Source organism: Hyla sarda, chromosome 11, assembly GCF_029499605.1.
Source record: "Hyla sarda isolate aHylSar1 chromosome 11, aHylSar1.hap1, whole genome shotgun sequence".
In the NCBI taxonomy this organism is placed as follows: domain Eukaryota; kingdom Metazoa; phylum Chordata; class Amphibia; order Anura; family Hylidae; genus Hyla; species Hyla sarda.
Window position 1 is genome coordinate 101,394,008 of NC_079199.1, and position 17,861 is coordinate 101,411,868.

The 17,861-nt window shown below is 50.1% G+C and overlaps 1 protein-coding gene across 1 annotated transcript in view; it reads left to right on the top strand.

Annotated features, from left to right (window-relative positions):
• LOC130295328 (CD48 antigen-like) overlaps nt 1-14,227 on the top strand; it is a 94,089-nt gene extending 79,862 nt beyond the window's left edge. The window contains exons 7-9 of the mRNA XM_056545967.1: nt 150-258; nt 1,443-1,896; nt 14,019-14,227. Of these exons, the coding sequence (XP_056401942.1) occupies nt 150-258; nt 1,443-1,468 (135 nt within the window). The 3' untranslated portion in view covers nt 1,469-1,896; nt 14,019-14,227. The remainder of the gene's footprint in view (nt 1-149; nt 259-1,442; nt 1,897-14,018) is intronic.
• The last annotated feature ends 3,634 nt before the right edge of the window (nt 14,228-17,861 follow it).

The window sequence follows — 17,861 nt, forward strand, 5'->3', positions numbered from 1 at the left end:
TTCGAACGCTGGGGCAGTGGAGTACAAAGAAGCTCAAAAGAGAAACATCCAGTAGTTGGTCATATAGGCCACGGAAGTAGCCACAGAATCCAGCACAACTGTCCGGCATTCTTCATTCCATTGATCGATCTTACGTTTGCATTTTTAAGAATCCGGTCCCTGAGAATCCAATCCAATCTTCTTCGGTGTACGATCTGGCTGGTCCTAGCAGAGATTACCTACGGTCCCAGAACGGAGTCCCTGAAGACAACAGAGTATGTAAGTAAAATGGTGATATAATAGTTGTGTTGGGGGGGGGGGGGGGGGGTAATGGCGTCAGGCAGTGGTCAGCCGACACACATGAGGGCTCGAGGAATAGTTGGGATGCACCAGTGCCTTTGGTTCCCATTAATTTGCACAACTGTTGAAGTAGAGACCAATGGAGACAGCCCTACTGCCATCCTGGCAGGACATGCCCGAGCCCGTCTCCACTGTGGGGCCCATATGGTGACTATCTCTGAGCCATATGAGCCAGGAACTTCTTTCCCTGTCCGGAGACCACAGATATCTTGTCTTATGGGTCTCTACATGTAGACGCCACCAATACTCCCGATCCCGCACTTTGCAACTCTCCATGTCATCTCCCATTGGTATGTCAAGCCTTGGGAAACACCAATGATGGAACTTTCCTTCCTAAGGGTGCATGCACACCACGTTTTCACTTTACGGGTGCCGTATCCGGCTGGGGGAGGGGAAAACCGTGCGCACCCGTACCCCAGCCGGATCGGCGCTGAAATCCATTGACTTTAATGAGCTGACCGGAGTCACCGTTTTACTCCGTTCGGCTCATTTTTGACGTAACCGATTTTCTGACCGGACCTCAAAACGTGGTATACAACATTTTGAGGTCCGGTCAGAAAACCGGATACGGGTTAAAAATGAGCCGAACGGAGTAAAATGTTGACTCCGGTCAGCTCATTAAAGTCAATGGATTTCAGCGCCGATCCGGCTGGGGTACGGGAGCGCACGGTTTTCCCCTCGGTGTGCATGCACCCTAAGGCAGCAATTACAGTAAGACATCCATGCCCCAGTACACAGGCAGCTGCCCATGGCTCTGTCCTCCTGTCTTAGTAGTCCACATCCAATACGTTTCACAAGCCTAAAAAAATAAACTTGAGTCCTTGTCCACAGTGCTCTCTGCTGACACCTCTGTCCATGTCAGGAACTGTCCAGAGTAGGAGAAAATCCCTATAACAACCCTCTTCTACTCTGGACAGTTCCTGACATGGACAGAGGTGTCAGCAGAGAGCACTGTGGTCAGACTGGAAAGAACTACACAACTTCCTGTGGAGTGTACAGCAGCTGATAAGTACTGGAAGGATTAAGATTTTTAAATAGAAGTAATTTACAAATCAGTATATCTTTTTGGCAACCGTGATACTGTGCTTACATACCTTCTGCAGCGGAAACCCACTTTTACAATGAATGACCTGAAGTAAAGGGAATCTCTGACTCGCTGTTTACTCTCTCACCCAATGATTCATCTCCTATAAGGTACAACTCTGATTTGTGAGAAATCACTCTGGGGATGACCGGCTTTGTGGTCACCATACGTACAAGGCACAGGTTCCGGGTGGTTGTGTCACCTAGAGCCTGGGTTCTCTACCTGGGGTACACCAGGGGTTGCTTGGGGGTACGCGAAGCGCTGACAAATACCGGCCATGCATTGTCCAGTATCTGCCCGAGCTGCGGCCACGGCTGCTGTAAGTGACCTGCGTGGTTGCCGGGGAGATGTGTGACCTCCCCTGACGTTGTGCGGAGTTGCAGCACAGCGCAGGAGGACATCACACATCAGTGCGGCCCGCCAAACTGGATGCGCTGCGTGAAGGAGCAGGCAATGGGACCGCAGGACGCCAGGTAAAACAAAAAGAAAAAAGTTAAAAACAACTGTATGGGACGGAGGGGGGACTGTATGGGACGGAGGGGGGACTGTATGGGACGGAGGGGGGACTGTATGGGACGGAGGGGGGACTGTATGGGCCGGAGGGGGGACTGTATGGGACGGAGGGGGGACTGTATGGGACAGAGGGGGGACTGTATGGGATGGAGGACAAGGCATTAAGATGGAGGGGAGACGGATAATAGTGGAGGGGGGATGTGAAGTAATAATTAAAATGTTATGCCTTGTGCTTTATTACTCCTTATCCCCCCTCCACTATTATCCCTCTCCCCTTCCATCTCAATCTCTTGCGCCATTTCCCCCCCCCCCCCCCCCCCCCATCTTAATCCCCTTGTGCTATTATTCCCCCCTCCCTATGATCCACTTTTGCCATATCTGATGATAATAGCACAATGGGATCAGAGGGAGGGGGGAAAAATTACACAAGGGGATTAATATGGAGGGGGGGGGGTTAATTATTCCCCCTCCATCTTAATCCCCTTGTGCTATTATTCCTCCCCCATCTTAATCAAGGAGGAGGAATAATAGCACAAGGGGATTAAGAGGGAGGGGGGATAATGGCACAAGGGGATTAAGAGGGAGGGGGGATAATGGCACAAGGGGATTAAGAGGGATAATAGCACAAGGGGATTAAGAGGGAGGGGGGATAATAGCACAAGGGGATTAAAAGGGAGGGGGGATAATGGCACAAGGGGATTAAGATGGGGGGAAAATAGCACAAGGGGATTAAGAGGGAGGGGGATAATAGCACAAGGGGATTAAGAGGGAGGGGGATAATAGCACAAGGGGATTAAGAGGGAGGGGGGATAATAGCACAAGGGGATTAAAAGGGAGGGGGGATAATGGCACAAGGGGATTAAGATGGGGGGAAAATAGCACAAGGGGATTAAGAGGGAGGGGGATAATAGCACAAGGGGATTAAGAGGGAGGGGGATAATAGCACAAGGGGATTAAGAGGGAGGGGGATAATAGCACAAGGGGATTAAGAGGGAGGGGGGATAATAGCACAAGGGGATTAAGAGGGAGGGGGGATAATAGCACAAGGGGATTAAGAGGGAGGGGGGATAATAGCACAAGGGGATTAAGAGGGAGGGGGGATAATGGCACAAGGGGATTAAGAGGGAGGGGGATAATGGCACAAGGGGATTAAAAGGGAGGGGGGATAATAGCACAAGGGGATTAAGATGGAGGGAATGCATTAGTATAAAGGTAAGAACAAGCCTTTTGTCCGACGGTACCCCTCGCGCTCAAGTTCCGCGTGAGGGGGTACCCGCGAACATACTTTCAGCCTTTGGGGGTACAGTATCCAAAAAAGGTTGAGAACCACTGACCTAGAGGATCTCATTACAGTCGGTGGTTGTGGCTTTTATATCACACATCACCCAGTTGAATTCTTACTACCTATCTCTGCTCGCTGACATGTCTGGCTTGCTGTCGACAATGGGCTATCCTCCACCTACTGAAGGGGCTATCCTCCACCTACTGAAGGGGCTATCCTCCACCTACAGAAGGGGCTATCCTCCACCTACTGAAGGGGCTATCCTCCACCTACTGAAGGGGATATCCTCCACCTACAGAAGGGGCTATCCTCCACCTACAGAAGGGGCTATCCTCCACCTACAGAAGGGGCTATCCCCCACCTACTGAAGGGGCTATCCCCCACCTACTGAAGGGGCTATCCCCCACCTACAGAAGGGGCTATCCCCCACCTACTGAAGGGGCTATCCTCCACCTACTGAAGGGGCTATCCTCCACCTACTGAAGGGGCTATCCTCCACCTACTGAAGGGGCTATCCTCCACCTACAGAAGGGGCTATCCTCCACCTACAGAAGGGGCTATCCTCCACCTACTGAAGGGGCTATCCTCCACCTACAGAAGGGGCTATCCTCCACCTACAGAAGGGGCTATCCACCACCTACAGAAGGGGCTATCCTCCACCTACAGAAGGGGCTATCCTCCACCTACAGAAGGGGCTATCCTCCGCCTACTGAAGGGGCTATCCTCCGCCTACAGAAGGGGCTATCCCCCACCTACAGAAGGGGCTATCCCCCACCTACTGAAGGGGCTATCCCCCACCTACTGAAGGGGCTATCCTCCACCTACTGAAGGGGCTATCCTCCACCTACTGAAGGGGCTATCCTCCACCTACTGAAGGGGCTATCCCCCACCTACAGAAGGGGCTATCCCCCACCTACAGAAGGGGCTATCCCCCACCTACTGAAGGGGCTATCCCCCACCTACTGAAGGGGCTATCCTCCACCTACTGAAGGGGCTATTCTCCACCTACAGAAGGGGCTATCCTCCACCTACTGAAGGGGCTATCCCCCACCTACTGAAGGGGCTATCCTCCACCTACTGAAGGGGCTATCCTCCACCTACTGAAGGGGCTATCCCCCACCTACTGAAGGGGCTATCCTCCACCTACTGAAGGGGCTATCCCCCACCTACAGAAGGGGCTATCCCCCACCTACAGAAGGGGCTATCCCCCACCTACTGAAGGGGCTATCCCCCACCTACTGAAGGGGCTATCCTCCACCTACTGAAGGGGCTATCCTCCACCTACAGAAGGGGCTATCCTCCACCTACTGAAGGGGCTATCCCCCACCTACAGAAGGGGCTATCCTCCACCTACTGAAGGGGCTATCCTCCACCTACTGAAGGGGCTATCCTCCACCTACTGAAGGGGCTATCCTCCACCTACTGAAGGGGCTATCCTCCACCTACAGAAGGGGCTATCCTCCACCTACTGAAGGGGCTATCCTCCACCTACTGAAGGGGCTATCCTCCACCTACAGAAGCGGCTATCCTCCACCTACAGAAGGGGCTATCCTCCACCTACAGAAGGGGCTATCCCCCACCTACAGAAGGGGCTATCCCCCACCTACTGAAGGGGCTATCCCCCACCTACTGAAGGGGCTATCCCCCACCTACAGAAGGGGCTATCCTCCGCCTACTGAAGGGGCTATCCTCCGCCTACTGAAGGGGCTATCCCCCGCCTACTGAAGGGGCTATCCCCCGCCTACAGAAGGGGCTATCCCCCACCTACAGAAGGGGCTATCCCCCACCTACTGAAGGGGATATCCTCCACCTACAGAAGGGGCTATCCCCCACCTACAGAAGGGGCTATCCCCCACCTACTGAAGGGGCTATCCCCCACCTACTGAAGGGGCTATCCTCCACCTACTGAAGGGGCTATCCCCCACCTACTGAAGGGGCTATCCCCCACCTACAGAAGGGGCTATCCCCCACCTACTGAAGGGGCTATCCCCCACCTACTGAAGGGGCTATCCCCCACCTACTGAAGGGGCTATCCCCCACCTACTGAAGGGGCTATCCTCCACCTACAGAAGGGGCTATCCTCCACCTACAGAAGGGGCTATCCTCCACCTACAGAAGGGGCTATCCCCCACCTACTGAAGGGGCTATCCTCCACCTACTGAAGGGGCTATCCCCCACCTACAGAAGGGGCTATCCCCCACCTACTGAAGGGGCTATCCCCCACCTACTGAAGGGGCTATCCTCCACCTACTGAAGGGGCTATCCCCCACCTACTGAAGGGGCTATCCTCCACCTACTGAAGGGGCTATCCCCCACCTACAGAAGGGGCTATCCCCCACCTACTGAAGGGGCTATCCCCCACCTACTGAAGGGGCTATCCTCCACCTACTGAAGGGGCTATCCCCCACCTACTGAAGGGGCTATCCTCCACCTACTGAAGGGGCTATCCTCCACCTACTGAAGGGGCTATCCTCCACCTACTGATGAACTGTATCTTTACTGTGACTTGGGGGCTCAGTCCTTCTCAGGCCCATGACCAGGGCTGGTGCAAGGATTTTTGCCACCTTAGGGGAAAGCTAATTTTGCCGCCCCTATCTATCTATTTCCTATCTATCTATCTCATATCTATCTATCTCATATCTATCTATCTCATATCTATCTATCTATCTATCTCATATCTATCTATCTATCTATCTCATATCTATCTATCTATCTCATAGGGGGGCTATCCTCCACCTACAGAAGGGGCTATCCCCCACCTACTGAAGGGGCTATCCTCCACCTACTGAAGGGGCTATCCCCCACCTACAGAAGGGGCTATCCTCCACCTACTGAAGGGGCTATCCTCCACCTACTGAAGGGGCTATCCTCCACCTACTGAAGGGGCTATCCCCCACCTACAGAAGGGGCTATCCCCCACCTACTGAAGGGGCTATCCCCCACCTACTGAAGGGGCTATCCTCCACCTACTGAAGGGGCTATCCCCCACCTACTGAAGGGGCTATCCTCCACCTACTGAAGGGGCTATCCTCCACCTACTGAAGGGGCTATCCCCCACCTACAGAAGGGGCTATCCCCCACCTACTGAAGGGGCTATCCCCCACCTACTGAAGGGGCTATCCCCCACCTACTGAAGGGGCTATCCCCCACCTACTGAAGGGGCTATCCTCCACCTACTGAAGGGGCTATCCTCCACCTACAGAAGGGGCTATCCTCCACCTACTGAAGGGGCTATCCTCCACCTTCTGAAGGGGCTATCCTCCACCTACAGAAGGGGCTATCCTCCACCTACAGAAGGGGCTATCCTCCACCTACAGAAGGGGCTATCCCCCACCTACTGAAGGGGCTATCCTCCACCTACAGAAGGGGCTATCCTCCGCCTACTGAAGGGGCTATCCTCCGCCTACTGAAGGGGCTATCCTCCGCCTACTGAAGGGGCTATCCTCCGCCTACTGAAGGGGCTATCCCCCACCTACTGAAGGGGCTATCCTCCACCTACAGAAGGGGCTATCCCCCACCTACAGAAGGGGCTATCCCCCACCTACTGAAGGGGCTATCCCCCACCTACTGAAGGGGCTATCCTCCACCTACAGCAGGGGCTATCCCCCACCTACTGAAGGGGCTATCCCCCACCTACTGAAGGGGCTATCCCCCACCTACTGAAGGGGCTATCCCCCACCTACTGAAGGGGCTATCCCCCACCTACTGAAGGGGCTATCCCCCACCTACTGAAGGGGCTATCCCCCACCTACAGAAGGGGCTATCCTCCACCTACAGAAGGGGCTATCCTCCACCTACAGAAGGGGCTATCCTCCACCTACAGAAGGGGCTATCCTCCACCTACAGAAGGGGCTATCCTCCACCTACTGAAGGGGCTATCCTCCACCTACTGAAGGGGCTATCCCCCACCTACAGAAGGGGCTATCCCCCACCTACTGAAGGGGCTATCCTCCACCTACTGAAGGGGCTATCCCCCACCTACTGAAGGGGCTATCCTCCACCTACTGAAGGGGCTATCCCCCACCTACAGAAGGGGCTATCCCCCACCTACTGAAGGGGCTATCCCCCACCTACTGAAGGGGCTATCCTCCACCTACTGAAGGGGCTATCCCCCACCTACTGAAGGGGCTATCCTCCACCTACTGAAGGGGCTATCCTCCACCTACTGAAGGGGCTATCCTCCACCTACTGATGAACTGTATCTTTACTGTGACTTGGGGGCTCAGTCCTTCTCAGGCCCATGACCAGGGCTGGTGCAAGGATTTTTGCCACCTTAGGGGAAAGCTAATTTTGCCGCCCCTATCTATCTATTTCCTATCTATCTATCTCATATCTATCTATCTCATATCTATCTATCTCATATCTATCTATCTATCTATCTCATATCTATCTATCTATCTATCTATCTATCTCATATCTATCTATCTATCTCATAGGGGGGCTATCCTCCACCTACAGAAGGGGCTATCCCCCACCTACTGAAGGGGCTATCCTCCACCTACTGAAGGGGCTATCCCCCACCTACAGAAGGGGCTATCCTCCACCTACTGAAGGGGCTATCCTCCACCTACTGAAGGGGCTATCCCCCACCTACAGAAGGGGCTATCCCCCACCTACTGAAGGGGCTATCCTCCACCTACTGAAGGGGCTATCCTCCACCTACTGAAGGGGCTATCCTCCACCTACTGAAGGGGCTATCCTCCACCTACTGAAGGGGCTATCCTCCACCTACTGAAGGGGCTATCCCCCACCTACAGAAGGGGCTATCCCCCACCTACTGAAGGGGCTATCCCCCACCTACTGAAGGGGCTATCCTCCACCTACTGAAGGGGCTATCCTCCACCTACTGAAGGGGCTATCCTCCACCTACAGAAGGGGCTATCCTCCACCTACTGAAGGGGCTATCCTCCACCTTCTGAAGGGGCTATCCTCCACCTACAGAAGGGGCTATCCTCCACCTACAGAAGGGGCTATCCTCCACCTACAGAAGGGGCTATCCCCCACCTACTGAAGGGGCTATCCTCCACCTACTAAAGGGGCTATCCTCCACCTACTGAAGGGGCTATCCCCCACCTACAGAAGGGGCTATCCCCCACCTACTGAAGGGGCTATCCCCCACCTACTGAAGGGGCTATCCTCCACCTACTGAAGGGGCTATCCCCCACCTACTGAAGGGGCTATCCTCCACCTACTGAAGGGGCTATCCTCCACCTACTGAAGGGGCTATCCTCCACCTACTGATGAACTGTATCTTTACTGTGACTTGGGGGCTCAGTCCTTCTCAGGCCCATGACCAGGGCTGGTGCAAGGATTTTTGCCACCTTAGGGGAAAGCTAATTTTGCCGCCCCTATCTATCTATTTCCTATCTATCTATCTCATATCTATCTATCTCATATCTATCTATCTCATATCTATCTATCTATCTATCTCATATCTATCTATCTATCTATCTCATATCTATCTATCTATCTCATAGGGGGGCTATCCTCCACCTACAGAAGGGGCTATCCCCCACCTACTGAAGGGGCTATCCTCCACCTACTGAAGGGGCTATCCCCCACCTACAGAAGGGGCTATCCTCCACCTACTGAAGGGGCTATCCTCCACCTACTGAAGGGGCTATCCCCCACCTACAGAAGGGGCTATCCCCCACCTACTGAAGGGGCTATCCTCCACCTACTGAAGGGGCTATCCTCCACCTACTGAAGGGGCTATCCCCCACCTACTGAAGGGGCTATCCTCCACCTACTGAAGGGGCTATCCTCCACCTACTGAAGGGGCTATCCCCCACCTACAGAAGGGGCTATCCCCCACCTACTGAAGGGGCTATCCCCCACCTACTGAAGGGGCTATCCCCCACCTACTGAAGGGGCTATCCTCCACCTACTGAAGGGGCTATCCTCCACCTACTGAAGGGGCTATCCTCCACCTACAGAAGGGGCTATCCTCCACCTACTGAAGGGGCTATCCTCCACCTTCTGAAGGGGCTATCCTCCACCTACAGAAGGGGCTATCCTCCACCTACAGAAGGGGCTATCCTCCACCTACAGAAGGGGCTATCCCCCACCTACTGAAGGGGCTATCCTCCACCTACAGAAGGGGCTATCCTCCGCCTACTGAAGGGGCTATCCTCCGCCTACTGAAGGGGCTATCCTCCGCCTACTGAAGGGGCTATCCTCCGCCTACTGAAGGGGCTATCCTCCGCCTACTGAAGGGGCTATCCCCCACCTACAGAAGGGGCTATCCTCCACCTACAGAAGGGGCTATCCCCCACCTACAGAAGGGGCTATCCCCCACCTACTGAAGGGGCTATCCCCCACCTACTGAAGGGGCTATCCTCCACCTACAGCAGGGGCTATCCCCCACCTACTGAAGGGGCTATCCCCCACCTACTGAAGGGGCTATCCCCCACCTACTGAAGGGGCTATCCCCCACCTACTGAAGGGGCTATCCTCCACCTACAGAAGGGGCTATCCTCCACCTACAGAAGGGGCTATCCTCCACCTACAGAAGGGGCTATCCTCCACCTACTGAAGGGGCTATCCTCCACCTACTGAAGGGGCTATCCCCCACCTACAGAAGGGGCTATCCCCCACCTACTGAAGGGGCTATCCTCCACCTACTGAAGGGGCTATCCTCCACCTACTGAAGGGGCTATCCCCCACCTACTGAAGGGGCTATCCTCCACCTACTGAAGGGGCTATCCCGCACCTACAGAAGGGGCTATCCCCCACCTACTGAAGGGGCTATCCCCCACCTACTGAAGGGGCTATCCTCCACCTACTGAAGGGGCTATCCCCCACCTACTGAAGGGGCTATCCTCCACCTACTGAAGGGGCTATCCTCCACCTACTGAAGGGGCTATCCTCCACCTACTGATGAACTGTATCTTTACTGTGACTTGGGGGCTCAGTCCTTCTCAGGCCCATGACCAGGGCTGGTGCAAGGATTTTTGCCACCTTAGGGGAAAGCTAATTTTGCCGCCCCTATCTATCTATTTCCTATCTATCTATCTCATATCTATCTATCTCATATCTATCTATCTCATATCTATCTATCTCATATCTATCTATCTCATATCTATCTATCTCATATCTATCTATCTATCTCATATCTATCTATCTCATATCTATCTATCTCATATCTATCTATCTATTTCCTATCTATCTATCTCATATCTATCTATCAATCTGTCTCATATCTATCTATCTATTTCCTATCTATCTATCTCATATCTATCTATCTCATATCTATCTATCTCATATCTATCTATCTCATATCTATCTATCTATCTATCTCATATCTATCTATCTATCTCATATCTATCTATCTATCTCATAGGGGGGCTATCCTCCACCTACAGAAGGGGCTATCCCCCACCTACTGAAGGGGCTATCCTCCACCTAGTGAAGGGGCTATCCCCCACCTACAGAAGGGGCTATCCTCCACCTACTGAAGGGGCTATCCTCCACCTACTGAAGGGGCTATCCTCCACCTACTGAAGGGGCTATCCCCCACCTACAGAAGGGGCTATCCCCCACCTACTGAAGGGGCTATCCTCCACCTACTGAAGGGGCTATCCTCCACCTACTGAAGGGGCTATCCCCCACCTACTGAAGGGGCTATCCTCCACCTACTGAAGGGGCTATCCTCCACCTACTGAAGGGGCTATCCCCCACCTACAGAAGGGGCTATCCCCCACCTACTGAAGGGGCTATCCCCCACCTACTGAAGGGGCTATCCCCCACCTACTGAAGGGGCTATCCTCCACCTACTGAAGGGGCTATCCTCCACCTACTGAAGGGGCTATCCTCCACCTACTGAAGGGGCTATCCTCCACCTACAGAAGGGGCTATCCTCCACCTTCTGAAGGGGCTATCCTCCACCTACAGAAGGGGCTATCCTCCACCTACAGAAGGGGCTATCCTCCACCTACAGAAGGGGCTATCCCCCACCTACTGAAGGGGCTATCCTCCACCTACAGAAGGGGCTATCCTCCGCCTACTGAAGGGGCTATCCTCCGCCTACTGAAGGGGCTATCCTCCGCCTACTGAAGGGGCTATCCTCCGCCTACTGAAGGGGCTATCCCCCACCTACTGAAGGGGCTATCCTCCACCTACAGAAGGGGCTATCCCCCACCTACAGAAGGGGCTATCCCCCACCTACTGAAGGGGCTATCCCCCACCTACTGAAGGGGCTATCCTCCACCTACAGCAGGGGCTATCCCCCACCTACTGAAGGGGCTATCCCCCACCTACTGAAGGGGCTATCCCCCACCTACTGAAGGGGCTATCCCCCACCTACTGAAGGGGCTATCCCCCACCTACTGAAGGGGCTATCCCCCACCTACTGAAGGGGCTATCCTCCACCTACAGAAGGGGCTATCCTCCACCTACAGAAGGGGCTATCCTCCACCTACAGAAGGGGCTATCCTCCACCTACTGAAGGGGCTATCCTCCACCTACTGAAGGGGCTATCCCCCACCTACAGAAGGGGCTATCCCCCACCTACTGAAGGGGCTATCCTCCACCTACTGAAGGGGCTATCCTCCACCTACTGAAGGGGCTATCCCCCACCTACTGAAGGGGCTATCCTCCACCTACTGAAGGGGCTATCCCCCACCTACAGAAGGGGCTATCCCCCACCTACTGAAGGGGCTATCCCCCACCTACTGAAGGGGCTATCCTCCACCTACTGAAGGGGCTATCCTCCACCTACTGATGAACTGTATCTTTACTGTGACTTGGGGGCTCAGTCCTTCTCAGGCCCATGACCAGGGCTGGTGCAAGGATTTTTGCCACCTTAGGGGAAAGCTAATTTTGCCGCCCCTATCTATCTATCTCATATCTATCTATCTCATATCTATCTATCTCATATCTATCTATCTCATATCTATCTATCTATCTCATATCTATCTATCTCATATCTATCTATCTATCTCATATCTATCTATCTCATATCTATCTATCTATCTCTCTCATATCTATCTCATATCTATCTATCTCATATCTATCTATCTCATATCTACTTCATATCTATCTATCTCATATCTATCTATCTATCTCATATCTATCTATCTATCTCATATCTATCTATCTATTAGTGTTGAGCGGCATAGGCCATATTCGAATTCGCGAATATTCGCGAATATATGGACGAATATTCGTCATATATTCGCGAATATTCGCATATTCGTTATATTCCCGTTTTATTTTCGCATATGCGAACATTCGCGTATGCGAAAACTATCATATGTGCATATTGGCATACACAAAATTAGCATTCGCGAAAAATTCGCATATACGAAAATTAGCATATGCTAATTTTCGCATATGCGAATGTTTGTACGCCAGTCTCACGCAGTAGTATTACAGCCTTCTTTACACCACACAAGCTGGAAGCAGAGAGGGGTGATCACTGTGATGTGTACTGTGAAAAAAAACAAAAAAAAAAACGAATATTCGTAATTACGAATATATAGCGCTATATTCGCGAAATTCGCGAATTCGCGAATATGCGATATTCGCGAATAATATTCGAATTGCGAATATTCGTGAGCAACACTACTATCTATCTCATATCGATCTATCTATCTATCTCATATGTATCTATCTATCTCATATCTATCTCATATCTATCTATCTATCTATCTCATATCGATCTATCTATCTATCTCATATGTATCTATCTATCTCATATCTATCTATCTATCTCATATCTATCTCATATCTATCTATCTATCTCATATCTATCTATCTATCTATCTATCTATCTCATATCTATCTATCTATCTCATATCTATCTATCTATCTCATATCTATCTCATATCTATCTATCTATCTATCTCATATCGATCTATCTATCTATCTCATATCTATCTATCTATCTCATATCTATCTATCTATCTCATATCTATCTCATATCTATCTATCTATCTATCTATCTCATATCAATCTATCTCATATCTATCTATCTCATATCTATCTATCTATCTATCTATCTCATATCTATCTATCTATCTATCTCATATCTATCTATCTCATATCTATCTATCTATCTATCTCATATCTATCTATCTATCTCATATCTATCTCATATCTATCTATCTATCTACTTCATATCTATCTACAGTGGTGTCGGCCTCGTTCTCTCTATTACTCATTCAGGGATTGTTATTCACTTGGGGATCTTCATTTCACTGACTGTAGGAACTTTCTGAGGCGACTTCAAAGCTTCTCTTCAGGAAATAAGACATCACCCACATCCTCCCATCTTGAAAACATGTTTTTACAATACAACCTGCGTAACGCAGCGCGGAGGTGTCTGGGTCTTGTCTCCTGAGTTGCAGCGGAGGAATCTTCCAGCCCCCGGCACCGTAATACTTTCCATTTGTTTTCTTGAATGAATTTTGTAGTGAAACCGTGGGGAAGATTTATCAAAACCTGTACAGAGGAAACGCTGCTGCATTGCCCATAGCAACCAATCAGATCGCTACTTTCATTTTTCACAGGCCTTTTCAGAAATGAAAGCAGCGATCTGATTGGTTGCTGTGGGCAATGCAGCAGCGTTTCCTCTGTACAGGTTTTGATAAATCTCCCCCACATGTATCTGCCCAGTACATGGAGGCCCCTTTCGGTTCAGATCACATGGGACATTGAAAATCTGCAGCATTTCTGCTACATGTGGATGTATCCTAAGTGACGTTCTCTGCTAGAAGCCCCTCCCCCCAGTTTGATGTTAGAGCTCCCCTTTACTATTTTATGGACTCAGCATTGACTGTTTGGATTTTATCTTTCCAGAGATCTGAGGCCTCAGTGAATTTCCTTTCAGCTCAACCCAACTTCTTGAAGGAACCAACGTTTTCCATGCATTGGAGCTCGGATATAACCAAATAAAGGTTCTGCTCAAGTGTCAGCGGAAATGGACATCAGGTCTTCTCATGGAATCTACACTCCGGACAATTATTACATTTTTTTAAAACATTTTTTAAAGGGTACCTTTCATCAAAAAAACTTTTGATATATTATAGATTAATGTATGCAGAATAACTTTCCAATCTCAGACTGCAGCCGGGACACAGACAAGCTCAGCAGTGCTCCCTGCCATGGAGCAGTGCTGAGCTTGTCTGTGTCCCGGCTGCAGTCTGAGATTTAGGACTTCAGCATGAGTCTGAAATCTATTAAAAAAAAAAAAAGGTAGGGAGACCCCTAGTGGTCATTTTTTCAAAGTGGAAAATCAAATACAAGCATATTTTTAATAACCTGCTATTGGAAAGTTATTCTGCATACATTAATCTATAATATATCAAAAGTTTTTTTGATGAAAGGTGCCCTTTAATTATTATTTTTTTTACATTTTATGTCATGTTCTAGAGGTTTACATGTTTATCAGTTCTGTAATTTATTGTGAAAAAATATATACATTTTTTATTTTATTTTTTGCATTTTATGTCAATTTTATTTTTAATGTTTATAAGTTCTGTTATTTATTGTGGAAGCCATGGTCTTCGGACTCCCCTTATTGTTTAGGTATATTTTGCTTGCAAGATATTTATTTAGTCTGACCGTAACTAATGATGGAGGCATATAATGACAGAATGACCCCCTCCCCGTAAGGGGCGCATAGCAGAATGTGATTCCGCAGCACTATGGGCTCAGCAGAATATCTCTGAGATTGCTAACTCTTGCCTGTGAGGTTTATCATTTAGCTTGACTTACTGCGCATGCGCAGCACTTTGCAACCAGCAGAATAGCTCTGGACCTAATGCGCACGCGCAACATTTTGCAATCAGCAAAATAGCTTTGCCATCGCTTACTGTTTCCTGCGAGGTCTACCATTTTGCTGAACCTACTGCATGCGCGCACCACTCTGCAATCAGCAGAATAACTCTAGACATACTGCGCATGCGCAGCATTTTGCAATCAGCAGCATAGCTCTGCGATCGCTTACTTGTCCCTGCACGATCTATCATTTTGCTAGACCTACTGTGCATGCGCATCATTTTGCAATCAGCAGCCTAGCTCTGGACAGACTGCATGCGCAGCAGAATTGTTCTGCAATTGCTTACTCGTGTCTACGAGGTCTCTCATTTTGCTGGACCTACTGCACACGCGAGAGGGGCCGCTAACGCGGCCCCTCGCGTGTGTGCAGTAGGTCCAGCAAAATGAGAGACCTCGTAGACACGAGCAAGGGATTGCAGAGCTATTCTGCTGATTGTTAAGTGCTGCGCATGCGCAGTGGGTCCAGCAAAATGATAGACCTTGCAGACACGAGTAAGCGATCGCAGAGCTATTCTGCCATTTGCAAAGTGCTGCCGGATCACGTCCTGCAGTGTGCGCCGGGAGGTGACATTTTCTTTAGCGTGTGCACGGGGACAAAATAGAGGAGGAAAAAAAAAACTGAAAACAAAAAACAAAAAAAGTCCTGAAGGGGTTAATCAATCCCATCGCTATCATTTTCGTTTCTGACGTAAAACGTCAGCATGTGACTTCGCTACGGTCTGTCGCACAGATTTGTAAAAGTAAATTTTTTTAAGGAACGAAAAGCCATCCACATCCCTTCTGCTCTGTATAGGGGGATTTTTTGTTTTTAAAAAAAGATATCGCGAAACAGATGAGTGAGTGTTCCTGCGCGGGCGGTGACTTGTTTCACGGACAGTGAACACAGATGTTTCTTGTAGCTTTTTTGTGTATATATATATATATCAATGTAGAAGAAGAACAAGTGGCACTGCTAGTAACCACAGGGTCTAAAAGCAAAGGATACACATCGGAGGTATACAACAGATAGGTACTTGCACAAGGGGTCCCATCGGCGGTGCTAGGTGAAACAGAACGAAATCAGTAAAAGAGCAAACCGAGAACAAAATCACACCTGCACTCACCGCAAGGGTACCGCAATTCCGGCCTCACTCAAACGGTGCCTTCAATCCACGATCGGGCATATCAGAAGTGGAGCGCTCAGAGAAGGCGACTGCCGGCGGTTTCACGCAATTACTATGCGCTTCATCCGGCCTCATTCACGTCTGTGCAACCTAAAATAGTGCACCTGCTGGGATCATGTGATCAAGATGACGTATGCCACAAACCAACACGTAAGGAAATAATGAAAAAACTAACATAATCCTATTACCATGTATTAGGGGTGTGAATCGCCAAGAATTTGGCGATTCGATTCGAATCGCGATACCAGTGTGGCGATTCGATATATCCCGATATATCGCGATACCGTCTAGGTGACGATACATCGCGATATATCCCGATACATCGCCCACCTGGGAGCATTCACAGATCCCAATAGACGCCGCTGTCAGCTTTGACAGCGGCGATCTAGTACTCCGGTGCTCACTTTTCTCATGTTATCCCGTTCGGGCTGCAAAATAAAATAAAACGCACTTTCTCTTACCTGCCAACGAGCCCCCGGTGCTCCGGTACAGTCCGGTACAGGTGTTCGGTCCCCGGGCTGTATTCTTCTTACTTCCTGTTAGCCCGACACGTCACACGGAGCTTCAGCCTATCACTGGCCGCAGCAATGTCCCGCCTCGGCCGGTGATAGGCTGAAGCTCCGTGTGACGTGCCGGACTAACAGGAAGTAAGAAGAATACAGCCCGGGGACCGAACACCTGTACCGGAGCTCCGGGGGCTCGTTGGCAGGTAAGATAAAGTGCGTTTTATTTTGCAGCCTGGACGGGATAAAATGAGAAAAGTGCGCACCGGATACTCCTTTAATAGCCAGCCGCGGCGATTGCCGCATGCTGGCTATTAGCGGCGGCCCCCGGCTACTGAAATCAGCCGGGGGTCGCATAGTACGGAGCGGGCACGAGTCGGAGCCCGCTCCATAGCCGTGTCAGATCCGGCCCTGCCCGGCTCCACAAATGTGGAACTTTTATCTCCTGATGCCCGGGACATGACATGCTGTTCCGGGCGTCCGCAGATAAAAATTCCACATCCCTAAAAGAATCGATTCAAAAATATTTTGAATCGATTCTGTATCGGCAAATGAAAAATCGCGATTATCGTGAGAATCGATTTTTTCTTACATCCCTACCATGTATACTCTTAGAACACTACTTTTAATGAACTACCTTAAAATCATAAAAATGGAGATAGATCAAGTCTATCATTCAGCCCCATTGGGCCCTGTGCATCCAAAGTGAGAATCCAATGAGCCTCAGCTCGCAGTAAAGCCCGTCTCCTATCTACATTGCCCTGCCTACTATTGATGCGCATCAGGCCACCAAACTTCAGATTTTCACAGTCTCCCTTGTGTACTTCTTGCATGTGTTTAACAAAACGAAGGGATCCTCCTCCTTTCCTCACCGAATAAAGATGTTCGCGGAACCGCACTCTCAATTGGCGTTCCGTCTTACCAATGTAAAACATTCTACATTCACATATCATGAAGTACACAACAAAGGAGCTGCGGCAGGTAATTCATTCTTTTACGAAGAAATTAGTACCTCCTAATGTACGTCCAGTAGAATTAGCATTATACTTGCAGAAGGTACATGAGCCACATTTCTTATTGCCATACGGAAAAAATTTTGTAAGCCAATTCTCCTGTTTTTTCTCTTGCATATTATATTCATTTTTCCTTTTCTTAATTAGATCAGGGATAGTCCGATTCTTTTTAAAGGTCACTAT